Genomic DNA, 25,831 nt, shown 5'->3' with positions numbered 1-25,831 from the left:
TTCTAAAGAACACCTGGGAGAAGTGGGGGTTCTATTGGTTCTACAAGGGTTAGAATGCCAAGGTAGGGGTCCTCAACACCGTGTTAGCGTTTTTTTCTCGAATGTTTTTTTCAGTTGCAAAACAGATTTACGGTCCAGTTCTTCACACAAAAGACTGACTATTCCCCACTTCCTCGAGCTATCCAGGGGTGAATAGGGCGCAGGGCAGGGGGCACGACAGGGCACTTAAGTGCAGGTGCGATGCCTATAACATTCAGGCCACAAAGCATCAGGGGGGCTATGCATTCCCTTCGAATACCTACAGTGACCATATAAACCTGTTTGCATTTGGTAATGCCGATTTGTTGTGTGGTGTTTGGGATAGTTTGCAAGTTTTGCAATGTCAAACTTCTCCGTTTGGCCATATGTTTGGCCATATGCAGCCTAGCGCTCAACATGAACAATTATTTAACAAATCAATGACAAAGAATAGGTTGTTCGCATATTAACCTATTTTTTTTATTTATTTACTGCAAGAATTTGTTAAAATATTATTGGACAATATAATGTTTCCAAAGAAAAAAACACAAGACTGTCAAGAACCGATACGAAAACATATCAGATATTAAATAAAGAGTCTTAGACCACCAAAACGAACTGTTGCGATGTGAACTCTCCGCTTTACGCACGCGGCTTGCTGCTACTTTGTGCAAGCCGTGCTCTATTTGTGGCTGGAACTCGATAGAATTGAGAGATGATAACTTAGAATTGACTGTGTATAACTTCAAACCATAACTTTTAAATTGCGTTTTTAGATGCCACAACGAATGCGCCGGTGGAGAGAATCCACTCACTATATCACGGACAGGAGGGACTAACCTTCTCCAATGACATCACTCACTTCTCTCCTCGCGCTCAGCTCATCGACTTGAGGTTACAGAAGGGTTATAGTCACCCGCTGCGGACGCAGGCAATGTTTCACACCATTCGTTGTCAATTGTCACGCACCGACACTCCAAAAAGTGCTTCTTCGGGCAAAAGGAGCCTTTGGGGGCATGATGGCAGAGGAGAGCAGGGGCAAACGAAGGAAGCAAGCGAACCCGAGAAGGAATCAAGGTATGGAATATGACTTGTGCAGCGCATTATGTAGTTGAAGTTGTTGAACACATTGTCATTACGTCCTTGTGATGTCGTTCACATCTCATGATGTAGCGGATCTTTCATTATTGAGACGGTATTGAATAGTAAATGACTCGGGTTGGTTTCTCTAAGTAGACGTTTTTCTCATTTAAAAACGTTGGGAAATAGCAGCACATTCTAGAGAAGTATACACATGTGGTTTCGATGTCACTGATATTGTCATTATGCATTTTTTTTTGCCATAACAGCAATTGATGGCATGTTTAGAGAGAGAGAGATTTGCAAAACAGCGAAACATGCAAAATGTAACCAGTAGACACGTGCCATTCAAGAAATAACCCTAAAATTCCAGAATTGTGCGGCAACGTGAATGCAGTGCGAAACTGCCCATCTTTGGGCTACTTACTGATAGACCCATATGTTTACAAGTGTTGATATTAGAATTAATTATAATAAGACGTTCTTATATTTAAGTATAATGCCTTGTTTGAAAATGAGTACATATTTTGAACTATAGCCTATTGTCATAGGATTTTGCACCCACGTTTTTTGTTCGTTTTAATTGTCTCTCCGTGATTGTTGTAGTATATTCGAGTATTTATTTTAAAACACGTGTAAAGTATATTGTAAAGAAGAAAGGGATAGACATGAACAGCAGCATTTGAAATGCAACAGGTCGCAAGCAATATTTCCTCCAAGACAACAATGTATAACAGGCTTACATTTTGTTTACAGTGATCATTGCGCTCATAATAATAACTGGTTTTGAACATAATAACCCAATTGAAACATATGTTACAATTATTAAAAGCTTTGTATTGGTTATATCACCCAAACAGAAAAAAAACGTTTATTCTAGACACGACAAAAGACACCAAGAGCAAAGGGACTGAGTTGGACAGGGTAGATATACAAACAAATTAAACGATTATTTACAAAAATCCTAAGAGGCCTACTATTGTGATACATTGATCAAAAATAGATAATCGTATTCCTGCATCACTTATATTTAGCAAATTATTAAGAATAACATCATTCAAATGAGTTGAAAAATAGAACAGATAAATACTTTTGACTCCTTTACCAAATAAAAACGCATTGTATTATAATATACAATTCCTTTTTTTTTATTGCGCGAGTATTGCAAGTTAATATATTCATCTATTTGATTAACTGTATTTTCAAACAAACAAAAATAACAACATTTCATAGATTTACGAGTGCCATATCCAAGTTCTTCCTCATTTCCCCACACTCGTAGTCTACAATTAAAACATGCATATTATAACAATCTATATCTAATGTATGTAGTTTATTACTGAGGTAGCTCAGTGTTTTCATATGTAAATACTGAATAGCTTCTCATCAAACTGATGATGTCAATCACTTAACAGTGACAAGTGGAGCTCTTCTCTCACACACAGACACACAGACACACACACACACACACACACACACACACACACACACACACACACACCAAACACACACACACACACACACACACACTGTAATGAGAAACTGTAAATTATACTACAATTTTTTGTATTATCAACAATAAAATACTCTGAAACGTTTTACTGCAGAATACTGTAAATGCATTATGGGAACTGTTGTGTGGGGGAAAGAATCGCTTTATCATGATACCTTTTCTTTGGAGCTCCAACAACCTTTTGACCACTAGTGGTGCATGGTACAGTAGCAGTAGCAATTCTACACATTTTGCCATGGGGCAACAAGAAAATGTTGCAGTATTATATATCATTTTATGTTACTCTACACTTTTTGCCATGAGGTTGAGAGAATAATTTGCTGTTTTAAAGCTAATTTCCTGCAATTCTACACATTTTGCCATTGGGCAGAAACGAAAATGTGCAGTTTTACAGATAATTACATGCTATTCTACACATTTTGCCATGAGGCTGGGAGAAATTTAGCATTTTTTACAGCTAAAATATACTGTAGGTGTTGACTGTGATAAAGGCACTGGATTGTTTTTTAATTGTATTTTATTGAACCATTATTTAACTAAGCAAGTCAGTTAAGAATAAATTATTATTTACAATGACGACCTACCCCGGCCGAGCCCTCCCCTAACCCAGACAACGCTGGGCCAGTTGTGCACCACCCTATGGGACTTCCAATCACGGCCGGTTGTGATACAGCCTGGGGTCGACCCCCGGGTCTGTAGTGATGCCTCTAGCACTACAATGCAGTGCCTTAGACAGCTGCTTTGCACTCAGGATTTTGAGCTGTCTTTTTGCGAAATGGACAGATGAAGAAGGCAATGGCATGGTGCGTATAGCCATAGAAACATAGTGACATATGCCTCAGTACGGTCATATTCATGACTTATTGGGGGTGTGGCTTTCAGTTACTTATTTTCGGCCACCCATCCCATGAGAGTAAATGTCATTCCAGTTCATCTGAATGTCATTCCAGTGCACTGCTTGCTCTGAATCCTATCAGATGGTGTTAGCATGTTTAGGTAGAAAGTAGGTAATGTCCCGTTTGGAACACTGACAAGTAGAGAGCATAAAAAAAATGCTTGGCATGCCTCCATGGCTTTGTTCCTGGCTCATGAATATATTTGGAGGCGTGTCTTTATGGGGTTATATTTGTTGCACCCATGAGTGAGAAGGCAGTACCAATTGAACTCCTATGTGGTTATAGTACCCCGTCAATGTAAAATGTATATGAGACAGATTGGAGTGGCAGCAAGTCTTAAACCTTAGATGGTTGAGCATTTTGCCATGTCCTTTTGTTCTGTTTTGCCCTGTAGTCACTGCAAGTTTGGAAGCCTTTGTTAAGGCCTCTACTATGAAATACAAACCCCTCCTCATCCATTCATTCATTCATTCCGATTACGGTAGCATTTACTGTTTTACAATATCATACAGTAAATGTTATGGTATTGTACTTTGTGTCATTACACAAAACTTGCTTTGATACCGTATTTCTATTACAGCAGGGGTACTTAATTTTATTTGCCACTGGGCTGCTTGTAGGCTACTGTTAAATTCATGCAATGTTGACTTTAACTATGGCTGTGATGAGAAGAAGGCTACACACAACAGTTGACTGCTAGGAGTGTTCCCCAATTTTGATGCAGAGCGAGATGTGTGTGGTTGCGTGCGTGCTCCCATCACTGTCCCCTCCTTGTTAAATATAGCACCCGTCTTCCCAGGACCTCCTTTTCACAGTTCTACTCACACTAACGTAAAGATAGTAAAAATAAAAAAAATACATATTACCGTAATTACTTACAAGGAACTAGAAACAGCAACCACCACATTACTTGTAGATCAGGGAAGTTCCTCTCGTCAAACCAAGAGATTGAGGTGTGTATAATTTGATGATGCATGTTGTGTTTAGAGGCACAGTCAGAACTTGCTCGTTGTTTCTGAGACAAATAAGTTCAATGACTTTTCTTTGTGGATTTAGGGGTCAGCTATAGTTGAAAGTGAAATGGTGTTGTGACTGTCGCAACTACTATCAAGGAGATATTCCTACCATGAAACAGAAAAGGAGGTGGTTTTGCAAACACAATTTTGTGACTGAATTCAATGTGATTCAATACGACTTAGAGGACTATAATGCCTGGGATAATGTGTTTTGTTCATTCACACAACAAGACGAGGTGAAATGGCTCCGACACATGCCGCCTCAGATGTTTGCTGATGTTTCCTCTTGTGGTGGTACAGGACTTAATGTAAATGCACGACAGATGGAAGTTAGAGAAGAACATACATGAAAACAGTCCTAAATATTCAACATTTTCAAAGATTTTTTTTAACAATGTATATTTGCATAGTTTGCTTCATAGACAAATATTGATGGCAAGAGATGGTGAAGGGACATTTTTAATTGCCGTCTAAAGAATGATCAGGTGATGGGAGTATTTATTTTTTGCAGTATCTCCCTTTTTTTGTAGCTTTCATTCTCTGGGCCGTGTGTGCTTGAGTGTGCGTGTGTGCATGCGTGTGTGTGTGTGTGCGGAAACCTCTGGAGAGAATATGTATGTGAGGAGTGGGGCCCCATATATAACCAAATTAATTTGGCAACACTAACTCAACAGACAGGGATTAAAAGAGATGCTACGACAACGTTTCTTCTGTCTCCAAGACGCTTATGGATTACAGCCTCTGTCTTCCAAATAAAACTGTCAATGTCCACAGATATCAACCAAAGTTGAGATTATTGCTGTCTATTGTCTCCAGAATGCAGGAGATCATGTTATAGGGTATTTATGTAGACAAGTCTTATTGAAAATGGTGTACAATTTCAATAAGATGTGACTTCCCTAGTTTGATATGAGAATGGTTGTGCGGTCTGCATGGCGATGCAGGTACGGGTTTGCACTCCATGTGTGACATTGTTAACACTTCCTATGAATACCTTCTTCATAATGCATATACGCACATTTGTAATGCCTCGTGAACGGTGTGTGGTGCATTATAATGCATGGCATCGCAATAACAACTGCCTAAATAAATAACTACATTCATGAAGTGTACACATATTATATCTCACAGCACTGTCTCTGAGTAGTCTCTGAACTCTGAACTCTCTGAGTTCACGTTGTGCTAAGGTGCAGCAAGAGTCACCCCCCCCTTTGACATCTTTACCTTACTACTTGATCTTGGATTCATTTACAACTGTACTGTACTGTTGAGCTGATAGTCAATTTAACTTTTTCCTCACAGTTCTCTCTCTTTCCCTCACTCACTCTTTCTCGGTTTCTTCTTTTGTCAAGTGCCAATTTATTTAAACTCTTTCCACTTTTTCTTCTTTCTCCTTCATTGATTTCCAAACCCCAGTCTTTGTGTGCAGCTGGGGCCCAGCTGTGTGTGTGCATGTGCACACACGTATGTGTGTGTGGTGTGTGTGTGTGTGTGTGTGTGTGTGTGTGTGTGTGTGTGTGTGTGTGTGTGTGTGTGTGTGTGTGTGTGTGTGCCCAAATGTGTCTTTCTCTGGCACAGAATTGTCACAGGGGGCATGAGTACAGGAGAGAGAATCGAAGGGAGAAACAGAGAGAGTCGTAATGAGTGAAAAACACATTGAGAGAAAAGAGAGAGAGAGAGAGGGAGATGGTGTGGTATTATATGAGCAGCAGAGTGAGTGAAAGTCTATATATCTATAGCAGCACTGTAACGAAATACTTTAAATTATATGGTAATTTGAGGTAAATATCAAAAGTAAACAACTCTGAAATAGTTAACTGCAGCATACTATGAATTGTGGTGCACTGTGGGAATATATTTTGAATGGTACTCTAATTCCACCCCACAGAATACAGTGCGTACCGTATATTTAGAGCGTCTAAAACTTTTTGACCACTAGTGGGTGTATGGTATTGTTGTTTCTGGCTCATTAATATATTTGGAGGCGTGCCTTGTAAGAGGCTATATTTGTTGCACCTGTAAGTGAGAATGCAGTACCAATTTAACTCCAATGTGGTTGTAGTGCCCCATCAATTGAAAATGTATAGGGGACAGATTAGAGTTGCAGCAAGTCTTGAACATGAAATGGTTGAGCATTTTGCCATGTCCTTTTGGTCTGTTTGCCCTGTAGTCGCTGCCACAATCTAAACACCTTCTGTACCACCGACGCAACACCCTCCCATGGACTGACTGTGGGCTCTCGTTCTTTGTGGTCGACGTGAGTAAGACATTTAAGCGTGTTAACCCTCGCAAGGCTGCCGGCCCAGACGGCATCCCTAGCTGAGTCCTCAGAGCATGCGCAGACCAGCTGGCTGGAGTGTTTACATATATTTCCAGTCTGCTGTTCCCACTTGCTTTAAGAAGTCCACCATTGTTCTTGTACCCAAGAAATAAAAGGTAACTGAACTAAATTACTTTCGCCCTGTAGCACTCACTTCTGCCATCAGGATCATATCAATCATTCTGTCATTAAGGATCATATCACCTCCACCTTACCTGACACCCTAGACCCACTTCAATTGGCTAGCCGCCCCAATAGATCACGGCCCTCACATCCGCCCGAGTGGCGCAGCGGTCTAAGACAATGCGTCTCAGTGCTAGAGGTGTCACTACAGACCCTGGGTTGATCCTGGGCTGTATCACAATTGGCCAGTGTCGTCCGGGTTAGGGGAGGGTTTGGCCAGGGTAGGCCAACATTGTAAAATAAGAATTTGTTCTTAACTGACTTGCCTAGTTAAATAAAGGTAAATTAGATCCACAAACGATGCAATCGCCCTTGCATTGCACACTGCCCTATCCCATCTGGACACGAGGAACACCTACGTAAGAATGCTGTTCATTGACTAAAGCTCAGCCTTCAACACCATAGTACCCTACAAGCTCATCATTAAGCTCAGGCCCTGGGTCTGAACTCTGTGCACCTGGGTCCTGGGCTGCCCACACTACGCTAATCCTCAACACAGGGGCCCCACAAGGGTGCATGCTCAGCCCCCTCCTGTACTCCCTGTTCAACCATGACTGCGTGGCAATCACACCTCCAACTCAATCCTCAAGTTAGCAGACAACATAACAGTAGTACCTGATTACCAACAATGATGAGACAGCCTACAGGGAGGAGGTGAGAGCCCTGGCGGAGTGGCCAGGAAAATAACCTCAAAGTCAACAAAACAAAGGAGATGATCGTGGACTTCAGGAAACAGCAGAGGGAAACGCATCTTCAACCTCGGGAGGCTGAAGAAATTTGGCTTGTCCCCTAAGACCCTCAAAACTTTTACAGATGCACAATCGAAAACATCCTGTCGGGCTATATCACCGCCTGGTACTGCAACTGCACCGCCCACAACCGCAGGGCTCTCCAGAGGGTGGTGCGGTCTGCCCAACACATCACCGGGGGCACACTGCCCGCCCTCCAGGACACCCACAACACCCGATGTCACAGGAAGGCCATCCTGTCACAGGATATCAACCACCCAACCCATGGCCTGTTCACCCTGTTATCAACCAGAAGGCGAGGTCAGTACAGGTGCGTCAAAGCTTGGACCGAGAGACTGAAAAACAGCTTCTATCTCAAGGCCATCAGACTGTTAAATAGCCATCACTAGCCGGCTAGCACCCGGCTACTCAACCCTGCACCTTATAGACTGCTGCCCTATGTACATAGGCATGTACATAATGGAGCGCTAGTCACTTTAATAATGTTTACACACTGTTTGAATCATTTCATATGTATATACTGTATTCTACTGTATTTTAGTCAATGACACTCCGACATTACTCGTCCTAATATATTTCTTAATTCAATTCTTTTACTTTTAGATTTGTGAGTATTGTTGTGAATTGTTAGATATTACTGAACTGTTGGAACTAGGAACACAAGCATTTCGCTACAACCGCAATAACATCTGCTAAAATATGTGTATGTGACCAATACAATTTCATTTTTGAAATTTGGAAGCCTTTGTTAAGGTGATATAAAACACCAAATATTCAATAATATGTTGTAATGTGTAAACACTTTACCTAGCAGCCAACCTGCTTGCACCAATCCTTGTAATTACAGTAAAATAATGTGAAATACAAACCCCTCCCCTCGATGAATTTCAATCATCCGTTCATTAATTCATTCTGATTATGCTAGCATTGACCTTTTTACAGTATAATACAGTCAATTCTAAGGTATTGTACTGTTTGTCATCACACACAGTACTTGCTTTGATAATGTATTTCTATTACAGTAGGTGTGCTGTAATATGAAATACAGACTTTTACTCATCACTAAGCTGCTTGTAAGATACTCTCAAATTGCATAGCTGCAGCACTGAGTTAGGCCAGATTCCCACAGTGGTAGGAAGGCAAGACCAGGGGAGAGTGAGACAGCAACAAGCCCAGGCACCAGGCCCTATTTACTAGCCCTCTTCACGAGGCTCGACACAGGCATCAGACCCAGTGAGCGAGAGGGATGGAGGGAGAGGAGGAGGATAAGAGAGGATCAAGTGCTGTGGTCAGGGTGAGGGATGGAGTGAAGGAGCGCAGGAGGGGTGGAGGGGGTTTGGTGGGAACAGAGCAGAATTGGATAGACCTGAGGACCAACTCGAGCAGCATTTATTTTCTTTCTTTTTTTGTAGCAGGGACCAGTAGATCTCACAGATAACATAACTGGGGAGGTGTGTGTACTGTCATAGGCAATATTCACACCTTCAAGTCTTCAACTGTATTTCCTGTGGTCTCTCACTCATTTAGATGTAGCTATTTTCATTCAGTATGAAGATAAAAAATCCACATCATATTGATACATTTGCACACATTGGACAATTGCTACCACTGCAATGACACAACTTTGCCAACACGTCCCATTTGGGGTTGTTATTTTGGATGCTCCATCCTGAATGCCCCATGCAGGTGAAAATAATCTGCATTAACTTTGCAGACTGTGTTGCATGTACATGTGTTTAGCAGAGAGAGGCTTTTCAAACAGCCAGCCGGCTAGGGTTGGCTGGCTGTCTAGCTGACTGGCAATTTATAGATATGTGCCGTTTAATCACACCTCAAATTAAACGTGGAAACCCTACTTCAGCTGTCATGTGTTACAAGACCCAGATGGGTGCCGGAGAAAGAGAGAGAGAGAGAGAGAGAGACAGAGACAGAGACAGAGACAGAGAGAAAAAGCTGTTAACAAAACATTTGAAATGCCTTTATATTATTCAAACCTTTGTGATTGCAACGTAAACTGTTAATTTCTATTGTTGTTTTTTGATTTTTTTTTCTTCTATTTTTTTTCTTGTTTATTTCACTTGCTTTGGCAATGTAAACATATTTCCCATGTCATTAAAGCCCCTTTGAATTTAATTGAATTTAGAGATAGAGAGCACAACAGAGACAGAGAGAGACAGATACAGACAGAGGGAGAGAGAGCTAGAGAGAGAGACAGAGAAGAACAAAGAGAGAGCTAGAGAGAGAGAGAGAGAGAGAGTGAGAGGTGAACACCTAACTAACCAAACTTCACCTAACTGACTTGTTTACTAAGCTGATGTCAGTGTTGACTAGCAAGGGAACTAGATGTTGAACTAGAGGTTGGATGGGCATGTTGTGGGTAGGATCTTGCTCTGATCTAGACTGTATCAACAGAGAGAGCAACAGGTGGGCATTTGCTCAGGACGTTTGTCTTGATCACCCCAACAGTGCTGTAAACATTACACCTGCTAGGAGTGGACATGGATGTACCAGGCCAGAGTAATGCAGGGGTTTACAGTGGGTGAAGCCCCTGGGGCCAGGCCCGTAGGTGCCCCAAGAGGCATTATATAGATATATAAATAAAACACAGTATATATTATATACAGTTGAAGTTGGAAGTTTACATACACCTTAGCCAAATACATTTAAACTCAGTTTTTCACAATTCCTGACATTTAATCCTAGTAAAAATTCTATGTCTTAGGTCAGTTAGGATCACCACTTTATTTTAAGAATGTGAAATGTCAGAATAATAATAGAGAGAACGATTTATTTCAGCTTTTATTTCTTTCATCACATTTCCAGTGGGTCAGAAGTTTTTTTGACACAGCTTTTTGCCACAACTTTGGAAGAATGCTTGGGGTCATTGTCCATTTGGAAGACCCCATTTGCGACCCAGCTTTAACTTCCTCACTGATGACTTGAGACGTTGCTTCAATATATCCACATAATTTTCCTGCTTCATGATGCCATCTATTTTGTGAAGTGCGCCAGTCCATCCTGCAGCAAAGCACCCCCACAACATGATGCTGCCACCCCAGTGCTTCAAGGTTGGGATGCTGTTCTTCGGCTTGCAAGCCTCCCCCTTTTTCCTTTAAACATAACGATGATCATGATGGCCAAACTGTTCTATTTTTGTTTCATCAGACCGGAGGACATTTCTCCAAAAAGTACGATCTTTGTCCCCATGTGCAGTTGCAAGTCTGTATTTTTTTGCGGTTTTTAAGCAGTGGCTTCTTCCTTGCTGAGCGGCCTTTCAGGTTATGTTGATATAGGACTCGTTTCAATGTGGTAATAGATACTTTTGAACCTGTTTCCTCCAGCATCTTCACAAGGTCCTTTGCTGTTGTTCTGGGATTCATTTGCACTTTTCACACCAAAGTACGTTTGTCTCTAGGAGACAGAACGCATCTCCTTCCTGAGTGGTATGACAGCTGGTGTTTATACTTGCGTACTATTGTTTGTACAGATGAACATGGTACCTTCAGACATTTGGAAATTGATCCCAATGATGAACCAGACTTGTGGAAGTCTACAATTTATTTTCTGAGGTCTTTGCTGATTTCTTTTGATTTTCCCATGATGGCAAGCAAAGAGGCACTGAGTTTGAAGGTAGGCCTTGAAATACATCCACAGGTGCACCGCCAATTGACTGAAATTATGTCAATTAGCCTATCAGAAGCTTCTAAAGCCATGAGATCATTTTCTGGAATTTTCCAAGCTGTTTAAAGGCACAGTCAACTTAGTGTATGTAAACTTCTGACCCACTGGAATTGTGATACCGTGAATTATAAGTGAAATAATCTGTCTGTTAAACAATTGTTGGAAAAATTACTTGTGTCATGCACAAAGTAGATGTCCTAACCGACTTGCCAAAACTATAGTTTGTTAACAAGAACATTTGTGGAGTGCTTGAAAAACGAGTTTTAATGTCTCCAACCTAAGTGTATGTAAACTTCCAACTTCAACTGTATATATATATATATATAATATATATATATATATATATATATATATTTTTTTTACTGCAACTGCCAACCACAGGAGGACTTAGGAGCCCGCTCTCAATTAGTGTAGACAGCCTGTTGCTGCCTGATGCCGCTCTGCTAATCATCAGATGGGGGAGGAGAAGAGGTAGGGGGCCTATGTGTGTAACTGAGGGAGAGACAGGGCCAGACCTAGCCTTTTTATTCAGGGGGGCCCAAGCCTTTTGGGGGCACTTAAGCGAGATTTGGTTGCTCGACAACCATTTTCAAGTCTTTCCATAGATTTTGAAGCAGATTAAGTTAAAACTGGAACATGGCCACACAGGAACATTCGTTGACTTCTTGGTAAGCACCTCCAGCATAGGTTTAACCTTGTGTTTTAGGTTATTGTTCTCCCAGTGTCTGGTGTAAAAAATACTGATTTTGATTTTCCTCTAGGAAAACTCCATTCCATTTATTTTTTATCCTGAAACACTCCCCAGTTCTTAACAATTACAAGCATATCCATAACATGATGCAGCCACCACTGTGCTTGAAAATATGGAAAGCGGTACTCTGTAATTATGTTCCATTGGATTTGCCCCAAACATAGCACTTTGTATTCAGGACAGAAGTTAACTGCTTTGCCACATTTTCTGCAGTATTACTTTATTGCCTTGTTGCAAACAGGATGCATGCTTTGGAATATTTTTTATTCTGTACAAGCTTCCTTCTTTTCACTCTGTCATTTAGGTTAGTATTGTGGAGTAACCACAATGTCTGTTTATCAATCTTCAATTTTCTCCTATCACAGCCATTAAACTCGAACTGTTTTAAAGTCACCTTTGGCCTCATGGCCCCTGAGCGGTTGTCTTCCTATCCGGCAACTGAGTTTGGGAGGACGCCTGTATCTTTGTAGCGCCTGGGTGTATTGAAGGTAACATCCAAAGCTTAATTAATATCTTCACCATGCTCAAAGGGAGTGGCCCATTGGTCTAAGGCACTGCATCTCAGTGTTTGAATCCAGGCTGTATCACAACTGGTTGTTGTCCGGGTTTGGCCGGTGTAGGCCGCCATTGTAAATAAGAATATGTTCTTAAAACTTCTTCAGCCTAGGGTCTATTTTTCTCAATTTCTACCCGACTAATGTGCCCAAAGTAAACTGCCTGTTGCTCAGGCCCTGAAGCCAAGATATGCATATAATTGGTACCATTGGAAAGAAAACACTCTGAAGTTTGTAGAAATGTTAAAATAATGTAGGAGACTATAACACAATAGATATGGTAGGAGACAATCCAAAGAAAAACAACAAGATTTTTTTTTGAGACCCCAATCTTAGCTCCCTGTAACGATTCTCGTCCTCCTCTTCTGAGGAGGAGTAGTAAGAAGGATTGGAGGACCAATGCGCAGCGCGGTAAGTGTCCATATTGTATTTATTATATGAACACAAAACAAAAACAACGAGAACGAAACGAAACAGTCCTGAACGGTGAAATACAAAACACAGAACAGAAAATGAAACACAGGCGGAAAAAGGCTACCTAAGTATGATTCTCAATCAGAGACAACTAACGACACCTGCCTCTGATTGAGAACCATACCAGGCCAAACTCAAAACACAACATAGAAAACCGAACATAGACAACCCACCCAACTCACGCCCTGACCATACGAAAACAGAGACATAACAAAAGAACTAAGGTCAGAACGTGACACTCCCAGTATGCAATTCCTATGGCTTCCACTGGGTGTCAGTAGTCTTTGTTCAAGGTTTCAGGCTTGTTTCTTCCAAAACGAGGAAGAAGATTTAGTTTTGATACAGGGAGACAGACTTGGAAATTCGTGTATGCACGCGAAACGAAGAGGACACATACCTGCTAATATCGTTTTCCTATTGAACATACTTCTTTCCGTATGAAACATTATATTTTATTTACATTTTAGGGTATCTAAGGATTATATAGAAACGTATTTTGACTTGTTTTAAGTCTTCTTAAGGCTAGGCGTCCCGCTAGTGGGACAACTTCCGGTGAAACTGGAGGGCGCAAATAAAAATCATAAAAATTATGGATATTAAACATGTAGGTACATACAAGTGTCTTAAAGCAGTTAAACGCTTAAATTCTTGTTAATCTAACTGCACTGTGTTACGCGGAGCAGCACAGGGGAACCCAAGAGCAGACTCAGACCAGGAAACAGGGATGAATGAACCAAGATATTTATTGTAGTGCATGAAGTGCAGGTCCAGGGAAGCTTGGATGAGTAGTAGGAAACCCGATGTGGAGGCTGAGGTTGGACTGAGCTGGGTTGGGACAGGGTAAACAGGTCTGGAGGGGAATCCAAGGGAGTGATGATGAGTTGAATTCAGAACAGGGTAGCAGAGTGGTGAGATGTGGAACAGGAGACAGGAACCAGAGTCAGAGCAGCAAAACTGCAGTGAGATGAGAAACAGCGTCAGGCAAGGAAATAGGCACAGCAGGATACAGGATCTTAAATAACAACAAATAGCTAGAAGCAGGACTGCCTGAATGGAGATTACGATCTGGCAGAGTGGAAGTGGCAGGACTGAGTATTTGTAGAGGTCTTGATTATGGAACGGGTTGCAGCTGGTGGGGAACTGCTCTGACTCCAGCACACCTGTCTCCAACCACACAATCACACACAGAGAGAGAAGAAGAGGGAGAGGGAGAGAACTGGGGGAATGGCTGCAGGTCAAGGAGACACTGGATGTCCACTAGGGGGCGTAGCAGGAGCAGATGTGACACACCATCCGATTTACAGTAGACTTTAAAGCGAAAGCACACCATGCGATTGTTTGAGGACGGCGCCCCACATCAAAATATTGTTGGCGCCATCGATTTGAGTATTCCACTCGTTCAACATGCAGAGAAAGGAATCCAAAAAGCTACCGCTAAACTTTGTTATCTGGCTTGCCTAGTTAAATAAAGGTAAAAATTAAATAAAAAATATATTCAATGTCTGCTTTTTTTACCCATCCACCAATAGGTACCCTACTGTCACATCTGCTCCTGCAACGCCCTCTGCTGCTCATCATGTGTCTCCTTGACCTGCCGTGACTCCCCCAGTACTCTCTCCCTCTCTGTGTGATTGTGTGGGCAGTCCCTGTCTGTCTCTCTCTCCCTCAATCCTTCCCTCTTCGCCCTCTTTACCTATTCATCAGTTTTCTTTCGCACTCTCCCTTACACATGCACATACAAACACACCCGTTTCTGAGGTTCTGCTACAGTGCAGTTCAGGTGAACTCAGAGCTGACAGTGAGAGAGCGTGGCATTGGCAGAGACTTGACTGTTGGGTGTACTTTACTCCTACCTCTCAGTACCTGTGATCAACAGGTACCACCTTGATATGCTCTGTACACTAGCTGCCCTGTAGACCAGCTGCTCTGCCGTGCCCTCACTCCCACCTACAGGGAGAGAACACATTCCATCAGCTGCCCTTCACCTGTGGTATTACTGATAAAGGAAGACTTTGTGCATCGCAAATGGCACTCTATTCAATATATAGGGTGTTACTTTTGGCCAGAGCCATGGTCAAAACTCTTGCACTTTATGGTGAATAGGGTGCAATTCAGCGGGCTTACCTGAACAACACATTTGTATTTATGTAGAGCCATCAGGCCATCATTGTAAATAGGAATTTGTTCTTAACTGACTTGCCTAGTTAAATAACTTTTTTTTTTGTTGACAGATTCTAATGGAGTAGGTAGAAGTTGCTGTTCCCAACCACAATGTCACACATATTTCTTTATATATTGAAAAGCGCTTCAACTCTTGTGCTACGTTGTTACAATTTGCTTGATTCTAACTAAATAGGTCGAAGTTGCTGCTCATAATCACTGATACAGAGTCAGATAATCTGGTTAGGGATAATCTGACCCTAGATCTGTGGTTAAGGATATGTTTTAACCAAAGAAGTTCTAACTGCTAATCAATAGCAGAGAGCAATACAAACAGTAATGTTGTGAATGGAATGAACTGCAGAAGGATTTCTACAGAATTAAGACGAGACATTTTGATTAGATAATCATTGCTAATGATCAGTGTAGTTCAGGTATGATGGGGGAACAGGATCCTTGAGGCCGGAAACTGTGTGTGAGAAATGAAGGCTTAAATATTCTAGACATAGGATCCTTTTTTTTTAAATTTTGCAATGTAATTTCTGAAAATGTCCATAATATATCTGCAGTAATAGTGGAATGATAGTGTTTCCCAGTATTACTTAGCCGACCAGTATTGTGTTTGGATGTGAGATTCGCCTATTGATTTTAAGCCAGGCCGGCTTCTATAGTCAAAATGCGAAAGCTGTTTTGACTTTGCGGCTGTGTTGTCTAGTGGAAACTGGGGCGCTCTGTAATTTCCTGGTTGCTAAAATCCAGGTAATGTCAGGTAATGTGAGAAAACAGGCACTGAATAGTGTAGGGAATCATTGTACCATCTAAATCGATGTGAAATATATTTTCAATAACAAAAAACATTGTTTTTACACCTGTTTGAAGCTGGTGGACTAAAACCCGAAAGTAAAAGGCTCAAGCGTGAGTCTCCACCATGTTAATGGGAAATGGGATGCGGGGGAGGGGGGATATATTTTTGAATGCAGGCTAGTGCTGTTTCAATTTGCCTAACTTCCACATAGGGGAGAAATTCTATGTGTAGCACATTTAAGGTCATTTGACAGTCAGTGACTACAGTTATGACTATAAGTAGTGTTAGTTGAAGGAGGGAAACAACACAAAATGTGTAGACCCTGATGTTGCTTCTCTAGGGCACGCAGGCTTAAATGGGAGTCAAAGTCCCACCTCTTTTAGGAACGAGGAAATACTGGCTGTGCCAGCCTTCCTGGACCTCTTACATAGGAACCTCTCGGATTGCCTGATTCTGGAGAAGGGAAGAAACCTCCTCCCTCAAAACAGGGGCTGAGGTCTTGGGAGCAGTCGACGTGATGACTCAGTGAAAACCTGGGGGACGCACAACGTCACTGTTTGCATAATTACAGGGCTTCGACATAGACAGCGAGTGTCCCGTAAAGTGCCATCTGAAGGGGCCGAACGTCAACTTGTGGATTAGGAGAATTTGGTCATTGTTTTCATGCGTTTTTTTATTTCCACCACTCTCAACCACTGAGTGTCTGTCTGTGGGGAAGGGACTATTTTTATTAAGCCCACATGGAGGACACAGCACTCTTGACACCAGTGAACACTTGAGGTAGAAATCATGTGTTTAAGGGCCGAGTTTTCCTGAAGCTCGATCCAGTCTGGGTTCGAGGGCTTCGGCTACCAGTGTCTTCCCTTGATTGGCCGTGCCACTTGGGGGTACTGTTGTCACAGCGAACATCTGGGGAGGGGGGAAAAGGGGAGCTCCAGTCCGTGCCACCTCCACTCTCATTGCGCTAGCTGAGCAATGGCTGCTGCCTTCCCAGCTCCTCGCAGGGACCAGCTTTCACTTCACCCTTGGGCGTAACCTGCGACAAAGTCAATCAAAGTTGCCGCTGCCCCATCCACGGTAGCCCCCATGCCAAGGGACATGCGCAACGGAACATCTAGGAGCTCGGCATGGGGCAGCCAGAACCATGGCCAGGTCAGCCAACAGCTCAGTCTGGCAAACATGCAGCAATGTGACCGTGTTCAGGGACTTGGCCACCACCCCCCTGAGCCCAGTGCTGCTCCCCCGAAAAACGACTACGCTTATTCGGCAGTGACGGGTTATGGTTAGCCATCCCTTTATTAGCCAACGGAGCTAAGTAGCCAGCTAGCTTCCCTTCCCCCGGAGGCGTGTAGACAATCCCTGCCCCCTCCATCCCCTCCACATCCATGAAGTGGGAGACCCATGCAAAGTCTGGAAAAAGAGACAAGCGGAGCTAAGCAGTGCCCCAAAACTTGTCAAAGACCCTAGTCACCCAAGTCATAGACTGTTCTCTTTGCTACCGCATGGCAGGTGGTACCGGAGCTAGGTCCAAAAGGCTCCTTAACAGCTTCTACCTCCAAGCCATAAGACTGCTGAACAGTTAATCAAATGGCCTCCCGGACTATTTATATTGACCCCCCCCTACTCACTGTTTATTATCTATGCATAGTCCCTTTGCCTTGACTAACCTGTACCCCCTGGACATTGACTTGGTACCAGCACCCCCTGTCTATAGCCTCATTATTGTTATTTTATTTACTTTAGTGTATTTAGTACATATTTTCTTAACTCTATTTCTTGAACTGCATTGTCGGTTAAGGGCTTGTAAAGTAAGGATTTCACGGTAAGGTAATACCTGTATTCGGCTCATGTGACAAATACAATTTGATTTGATTTGACTGCGGCCTGCACCGGTGGCAGTTATTTCCCACCAAACCAAGACGCATTCTGCCTTAGCGGGCGGAAACAGCCGCTCGGCGACATAGCTCAATGAGCGACCCCGAAGCCTGTCTCAGAAAACGTTGTCATCCGAACATGAGTCCTGTGTAACACTGAAGGAGAACAAGATGTCAGCCAGCTCCACAGAGTTACAGGCACTCAGGAGAGGAAGGTCAACTTCAGTCAACTTCAGTCCCATCAAGCCTTCTAAGGAAGGCCACAAGCCTATCGAGTGAGCTTGGAGTCAGCCAGCAACAGTTGTCGCACGAGCTGGTTCGATCCAGGGAAGCCTGAGCATGCACCCAGATGAGAAATACAAAGCAACACTCGTGAGTACCATTCAAAGACACTGTGAAACCAGGTGACTGTGGGCAAGGTCCTGAACTGAACAGCCTGCTAGTCATTTTACTTACAACAAGTTAGCGAGGTTAAACAGGCAGAAGAATAACTAACAAATTGACCCTCTGTAAAGATTGACTCAGCGATATGACTTAGATGTGTCGATTTCCACAACAACAAAGAGCATTAACGCGCAAAGCTCAACTTCTCTGCTCTTTTGGTGTATGGTGCCCTGGCTACCACGCTGTGAAAAGTGAGAAGTGATCCCGTGCACGTGCACAAGAAAATACTGTACCAGCTGTGGAAGACTTCAGGCGAGGCACGGTGTTCATTGGCATTGTCAGGCATGATTCTAATGTTTTTCAGTAGAGGGCGCTAGCGAGCAAACTCCCCATAGCTGTTGTACCGAATTGACCGACTGACTGAAAGGGAACCTCTGGTTATCACTGTGAAATAACAGGATTATCTGACATTTGAGGAATTTAATTGCTTACGTAAAATTGAGAAATCAAACAAATTCGAGAGAGCTCACAGGGGTGTTCAACGTAAACAAAATGTATAGTTGCAGTATAGCTAACATGAATATGAAACCCCAAATTACTTTTTTTAATGCACTCGTCATGGTACCTAATAGCAGGATTTTCCGTCATAGGTAGAGAGAACACATATTGAAACCTATAATGAATTTTCTTCAGGCTCTTGTCACGGTGGTCATGGAGCAGTGGTCTCACTCACTCACACACACACACACACACACACACACACACACACACACACACACACACACACACACACATTGGAGGGGAAGGGTTCTACCACGTATTGGACGTGTATCTGAGGATGGTTGCATCATCACAGTATGTGTGTGTGGATGATACCAGAGCTCTGACTGTGCCTGGTCCCAGATCCTGGATCTGAAAACCACCCAGCCGGCAGTGGCACGCACTCAGCCTTCTTCTTCTTCTTCTTCTTCTTCTCTAGCATTCCTTCTCCTCCTCCCTCCTTCTCTCTATCCCTTTTCTCTCACTCCCCTTCCCTCCTTCACTCTCCTTCCACCCTGGTTGAATCCCCCTCAGCCGGTGCTGTCGCCACCCTGGCTCCCCCCCGGAGCTACTCTGTCACACACACTCTCTCCTCCTCCTTCTCTCTCTCCCTGCCCCATGGTTGGGTCTCCCACACTCTACCTCTCCTCCACCCCCCGCTCCCCAGCCCTGTGCTGTCGCCACCCTGCCTCTCCCCCTCCCTCCCCCTCCCTAACTCTCCCATGTCTCCCACCTGCCCCCCGCCTCCCGTCTGTCCCACTGACGCCACACGCTGCTCCCATCCCTCTGCTAACCACTTCAAACACCACAGCACAGCCATCAAAGCCCCATGGCCAGGCACACAACTTCTGCTTCGACTTAACACAGCTCTAATCCCAGTCACAGGGTTTGTGATATACTTCAAAGATACTCTTAAACTCCCAGTTTGCTTTTTAAACCGAACCCTTTTTTTCTAGTTGAATTTGAGTTTTTATTCCATAGATTTAAAAAAAAAAAAAAAAAAATTATCCCTTGCCACACACACGCGTGCATGGACACATGCACACACACTCTCTCCCGCTCTCTCTCTCTCTCTCACTCACTCTTTCTTTGTTCTGTTCTTTTTTTTCTTCGATCTGGGTCAGTGTCAGCAATGCAGGCAGTAATGACATGCACATATTCTCTCTCTGGTGCGGTAGTTCTGCACTTTTCACACAGTTTAATTAGTAGATTTTTTTAAGGTGTTGGCTCTGTTTCACACGCACATCACCACACACATCTAAATACACACACATAAATGCACTGTTGCTAGTACACACACACACATACACACAGACACACGCCCCCACATACACACAGTTGCTAGCATGCTCACATATGGCAGACGCTCACAATCGCAATCACACAAGACTACACACACATGCTTGCACGTATGCACACACACACACACACGCACACACACACACACACACACACAAACACGGCAGGTTGTTTGGGAGGTTAAACGTCCTTAATGTCGTTTTATTAGACATCAACTCAAAATTCTAGAAAGCACTTCAACACTTCAGCAGCTCACTGAACTGACATTTTCTCATAGAGCAGAAAGCACATGACTCAGTTTACACTGTATCCTATCAGAGTGTGTGTGTGAGATCCTACCAACAACGTGCATGTGTGTGTGTGTGTGTGTGTGTGTGTGTGTGTGTGTGTGTGTGTGTGTGTGTGTGTGTGTGTGTGTGTGTGTGTGTGTGTGTGTGTGTGTGTGTGTGTGTGTGTGTGTGTGGTCATATCTATAGCAAGGCCCTATATATTGGTGTTAAATTAAGTACAACATCAGCCAGATAGTCCATGGCTCAATTCGTCTTGTGACGATTCCTTGCATTCTCTTTTTTTCCTCCTTCAACCGTATTGAAGGAGAAGGTCCATGGTCCCGCCCCTCAGACTTTCTTCTCCAATGCGTTTTGAGATGGAGGAGAGGAGAGAGGATGCATCTAGGAAAGATGAATTGTGAAAAATCTCTTCATATATTCACCTGGGCGGCATCACCAAGAAAAATGATAAACAGAGGCTGAGTTGTGTCATGACTGTGAAAGATGGTCTATTGAAACAATGTAATACCAGTATGTACCAGAGGGGGGTGCCCTGTATGTGTGTAAAAGGAGGGAAAGAGTGGAAGAGTCATGGGGCTCGTTTGAGTGGTAAGGCGAAAGCAACCGGCTGTAGAGGAGTGAAGTCGGGGGAGGTGCGTCTGCAACAGCCGAAAAGTCGGACACTGATGTGGTTTTCCAACAGCAAGGCTCAGTGCAACATAGCAGTGTTGCCATTGTTTATAAAAGTTGTTCTTTTTAATGTCGGAATAAACATGTCTCCAACCCCCAGATCACAGTCTCATAAACGGAAAATATCAATCAAATGGTGAGAGAGAAAGCCCCAAATATCATCATTAGAGCATATCCACTGTACACGTGAATTGCGGCAAAGTTGGTCCTGTTTCAGTCACTTCTTTGGTCACGTTCTTTGAGTCAAACAAAATACCCTAATGACTGCTTCACAATAGAGCCTCCCACAGGCTCTATTGTGAAGTTGGTGAAGAGCAACTGCAGAAACTTGCAGTCAACTTGCAGTCGACCTTTGATCACATGATTCCTGTAAAGTTCATGTAGTCACATATAGGTGCAAGTTAGACCATTCCCCCCGCCCCCATAAAGCAACACAATTTGAAAGGCGGTGACCAACAATGTCCAGTGTTTCCTTTTGTCCTTGCTGATGTGCTGAGTCACCCAAGAGTACCATGCAGCAAAGAACAACTCAGAGAAACAACCTTTATAGATGTTTACTTTATGTTTAAATCTGATCCTTCTGTTGTCTAGATTTAGTTTTGGTCGATAATGCAACATTTCATCCCTTTGTCTTTATTCATTTGTGTCTGTGTTTGTATTGCTGTGAAAACACCTCATTCCCAATCTCATAAAGATGTTTTAGATCATAAAGATGTTGTAGAGAGACAAAAGGTTTCTATAGGGAATAGGGAGCCATTTGGGATTCACCCAGTGTTGTGGATACCAGGCATACCAGTCAGACCTCAGCCCCCTGATCTCTCGGACCGTAACAGAAAATAAGTTGCAATTCAACTAGAAACGAAACCCATAACTGTCCCACATTATATAGCTGTTAAACTCAAAGAGGAGTTTTATTTAAGACTACCCTATTAAAACTTCAAACCTTTTGTCTTCCCCCAGGAGAATGTTTTAATATTCTAGACGCAGAACCACCATTGTGTGGTTTTGTTCAAATGTACAAAATAAAGAGCCCACATCAGAAAGAACTGGAAGATGCAGTGAAGCATTTTCATGTGCTGAAAAAAAGGGAAAACAAATTTTTGGGGAAAGTAAGGTATTTATAGAGTGGTGTGAGAGACTTTGAGATGACAGAGCAGTTAATGAACTGAACTGGAGTTGGGTTTTTGATTCATATGCGGTATGGTGTGTGTTTGTGTGTATGTGTGTGGTGAGTGTGTGGGACTGGTCCCTCCATGTGTCCTTGCATTCCTATCCAACCCAACATCCCACCGCTCTACATGGAATAGAACAGAGCTCAGGCAAGGCACAGCTGCACAGGGATAGAGCAAGACACCTCAAAATAATGTGCACAACTCCACTCACTGACATTTGAGGGGCGGCAGGTATTGGGACAGTAACCGAAAGGGCACTGGTTTGAATCCCAGAGCTGGCATGGTGGAAAAATCTGCCGTTCTGCCCGTGAGCAAGGCAGTTAAAACCCAACAACAACTGCACCCCGGATTACGTGGGTGTTGATTAAAGCAGTCCCCCGCAACTCTCTGATTCAGAGTGGTTGGGTTGAATGCATTCAGTGGTGCCTGAGTAGGTATCCCATTTCCCATTACACACACAGACACATGCATGCACACACACACACATACATACAGTACCAGTCAAAGTTTTAGAACACCTACTCTTTCAAGGGTCTTTATTTATTTGGACTATTTCCTACATTGTAGAATAACAGTGAAGATATCAAACATATGAAATAACACACATAGAATCTTGAAGTAACCAAAAAAGTGTTAAACAAATCTAAATATATTTTACATTTTATGATTATTCAAAGAAGCCACCCTTTGGCTTGATGACAGCTTTGCACACTCTTGGCATTCTCTCAACGAGATTCACCTGGAATGCTTTTCCAACAGTTTTGAAGGATTTCCCACATATGCTGAGCACTTGTTGGATACTTTTCCTTCACTCTGTGGTCCAACTCCTCCCAAACCATCTCAATTGGGTTGAGGTCGGGTGGTTGTGGAGGCCAGGTCATCTGATGCAGCACTCCATCACTCTCCTTCTTGGTCAAATAGCCCTTACACTGCCTGGAGGTGTGTTTGGGGTCATTGTCATTTTGAAAAACAAATGATAGTCCCACTATGCGCAAACCAGATGGGATGGCGTATCGCTACAGAATGCTGTGGTAGCCATGCTGGTTAAGTGTGCCTTGAATTCTAAATAAATCACAGACAGTGTCACCAGCAAAGCATCCCCACAACATCACACCTCCTCCTCCTTGCTTCATGGTGGACCACACATGCAGAGATCATCTGTTCACCAACTCAGCGTCTCACAAAGACATGGCGGTTGGAACCAAAAATTGAACATTTGGACTCATCAGAGAGATCCTTGATGAAAACCTGCTCTAGAGTGCTCAGGACCTTAGACTGGGGCGACGGTTCAAACTTCAACAGGACAATGACCTGGAGTGGCTTCGGTACAAGTCTCTGAATGTCCTTGAGTGGCCCAGCCAGAGCCCGTACTTGAACCCGATCGAACATCTCAGGAGAGACCTGAATTAAGCTATTCAGCAATGCTCCACATCCAACCTAACAAAGCTTGAGAGGATCTGCAGAGAAGAAAGGGAGAAACTCCCCAAATGCAGGTGTGCCAAGCATGTAGTGTCGTACCCAAGAAGACTCGAGGCTGTAATCACTACCAAAAGTGCTTCAATAAAGTACTGCGTAAAGGGTCTGAATACTTATGTAAATGTGATATTTCTGTTTTTATTTTAAATAAAGTAGCAAACATTTCTAAAAACCTGTTTTTGCTTCGTCATTATCGGGTATTGTATGTAGATTTAGAATAAAGCGGTAACCTAACAAAATGTGGAAAAAGTCAAGGGAATACTGAATACTTTCCGACTGCGCTGTATACACAAGTGCATGCATTCACACAAGTACACACACACAAACAGATCCATATAGGCTAATCTCTCACACCATATCTCTCCATTTCTCCAAATTTAGAATATTAGGGGAAATGGTGGGAGGAAAGTGAGGTTTTCTTGGCTTGCTATCTAGATGATTTTGGATAATTGCTGTTTGTGTATGTTGCCATACGATCAGGTGTTACACTGTAACCACCTAATGTGAAGTCCCTGTCGAAGACTTGGAAAGACAAAGATGAAAAAAGGTTTCAGTTTAAAATCAAACTGGGAGTTTAAGCCAAAACTCTTCACTCTATCTACAGTGTGGCAAAAAAGTATTTAGTCAGTCACCAATTGTGCAAGTTTAATTTGCAAATAAATTCATTAAAAATCCTACAATGTGATTTTCTGGATTTGTTTCTCTCATTTTGTCTGTCATAGTTGAAGTGTACCTATGATGCAAATTACAGGCCTCTCTCATCTTTTTAAGTGGGAGAACCTGCACAATTGGTGGCTGACTAAATACTTATTTGCCCCACTGTATTTGCCTATCTTCTCCTTCTCCTATTGTCCTTCTCATTCTGTTCTCAGCCTCCCCTCGCTTCACAACACAGTGAGTGAAATGAGTCAATATGAGACTGAACAACAGTACAGGTACATCCGTTGTTAACCCTTTCTGTGGTTTGGACTGTTGCTGTGCATTTCCTTCATGAGACCCCGATCCCCTATCACTGATGTAGATAGATAGATACAGTAGATTGGTGCTCTGCACTTTCTAATCCTCTAGACCTCCTGCTCACAGTCATGTTGCATTGCCTGAAGAAGATCTGGTTGAAATATGTTGCATGCTGTCGATGCCAACAGACCTGGCTCTTAGATGGTGACAGACAAGGGAGTCCACACGTTGGCAATTAAGGAGAAACAAAAATATTAAATAACTAACGAAGTATAAAACTACAAAGGAAAACTAACCTGTGAAGTGTGAAAGTAGGCATGTGAGGGGTGTGATGGAGATGCATAAGGTAAAATGTGTGTAAGTGTTGAAGGGTGCACCTAATCAAAAACCATAATCAACCAGATCACAAAACAAAATGGTGCTGAGAGAGAGAGAGAGAGAGAGAGAGAGAGAGAGAGAGAGAGAGAGAGAGAGAGAGAGAGAGAGAGAGAGAGAGAGAGAGAGAGAGAGAGAGAGAGAGAGAGAGAGAGAGAGATGCCTGGGCACCATAAACTTTTATCTCCTATTTGATCTCAAATCCAGGTGCAACTTGTCACCTTAACGACCCAATCAGCTCCACCAGTCCCCAATCTGAAAATAAAAACACAAACAAGGAGAAGGAGGCAGGGAGAGCGAGGGGGGCGTAACACCCCCTCCCATAAAAATCGGGGACTAACAAGGACCCGAAAACAAAACCTACAATCACACCACACAAATACACAAATGCAACTGATCAAAAACCAGAACCATATCAATAACTAGCATGTACTTCATCTCTGAGTCCAAGTTACGTAGCTTCTCCAATGAGACACGATAAAAACGTTGTTTAAAAGGGACAGCATCCCCAACATCAATATCGTGCACTGCGGGTCTCTTTCCATTTGTAGGCTATGCGTGTGGACCTTTTGACTTTTCGTTGTTGTTGTATATT

General features: G+C 42.9%; 1 protein-coding gene across 1 annotated transcript in view; it reads left to right on the top strand.

The window, feature by feature from the left end:
- Positions 1 to 918: 918 nt before the first annotated feature.
- LOC115135347 (zinc finger E-box-binding homeobox 1-like) overlaps positions 919 to 25,831 on the top strand; it is a 52,855-nt gene continuing 27,942 nt past the window's right edge. The window contains exon 1 of the mRNA XM_029669970.2: positions 919 to 1,095. Coding sequence (XP_029525830.1) covers positions 1,035 to 1,095 — 61 coding nt within the window. The 5' untranslated portion in view covers positions 919 to 1,034. The remainder of the gene's footprint in view (positions 1,096 to 25,831) is intronic.

The sequence above is a fragment of the Oncorhynchus nerka genome, linkage group LG2 (assembly GCF_034236695.1).
Source record: "Oncorhynchus nerka isolate Pitt River linkage group LG2, Oner_Uvic_2.0, whole genome shotgun sequence".
Lineage (NCBI taxonomy): Eukaryota > Metazoa > Chordata > Actinopteri > Salmoniformes > Salmonidae > Oncorhynchus > Oncorhynchus nerka.
The sequence above is the reverse complement of the archived record's forward strand: the minus strand, read 5'-3'. Positions and strand labels throughout refer to the sequence as shown.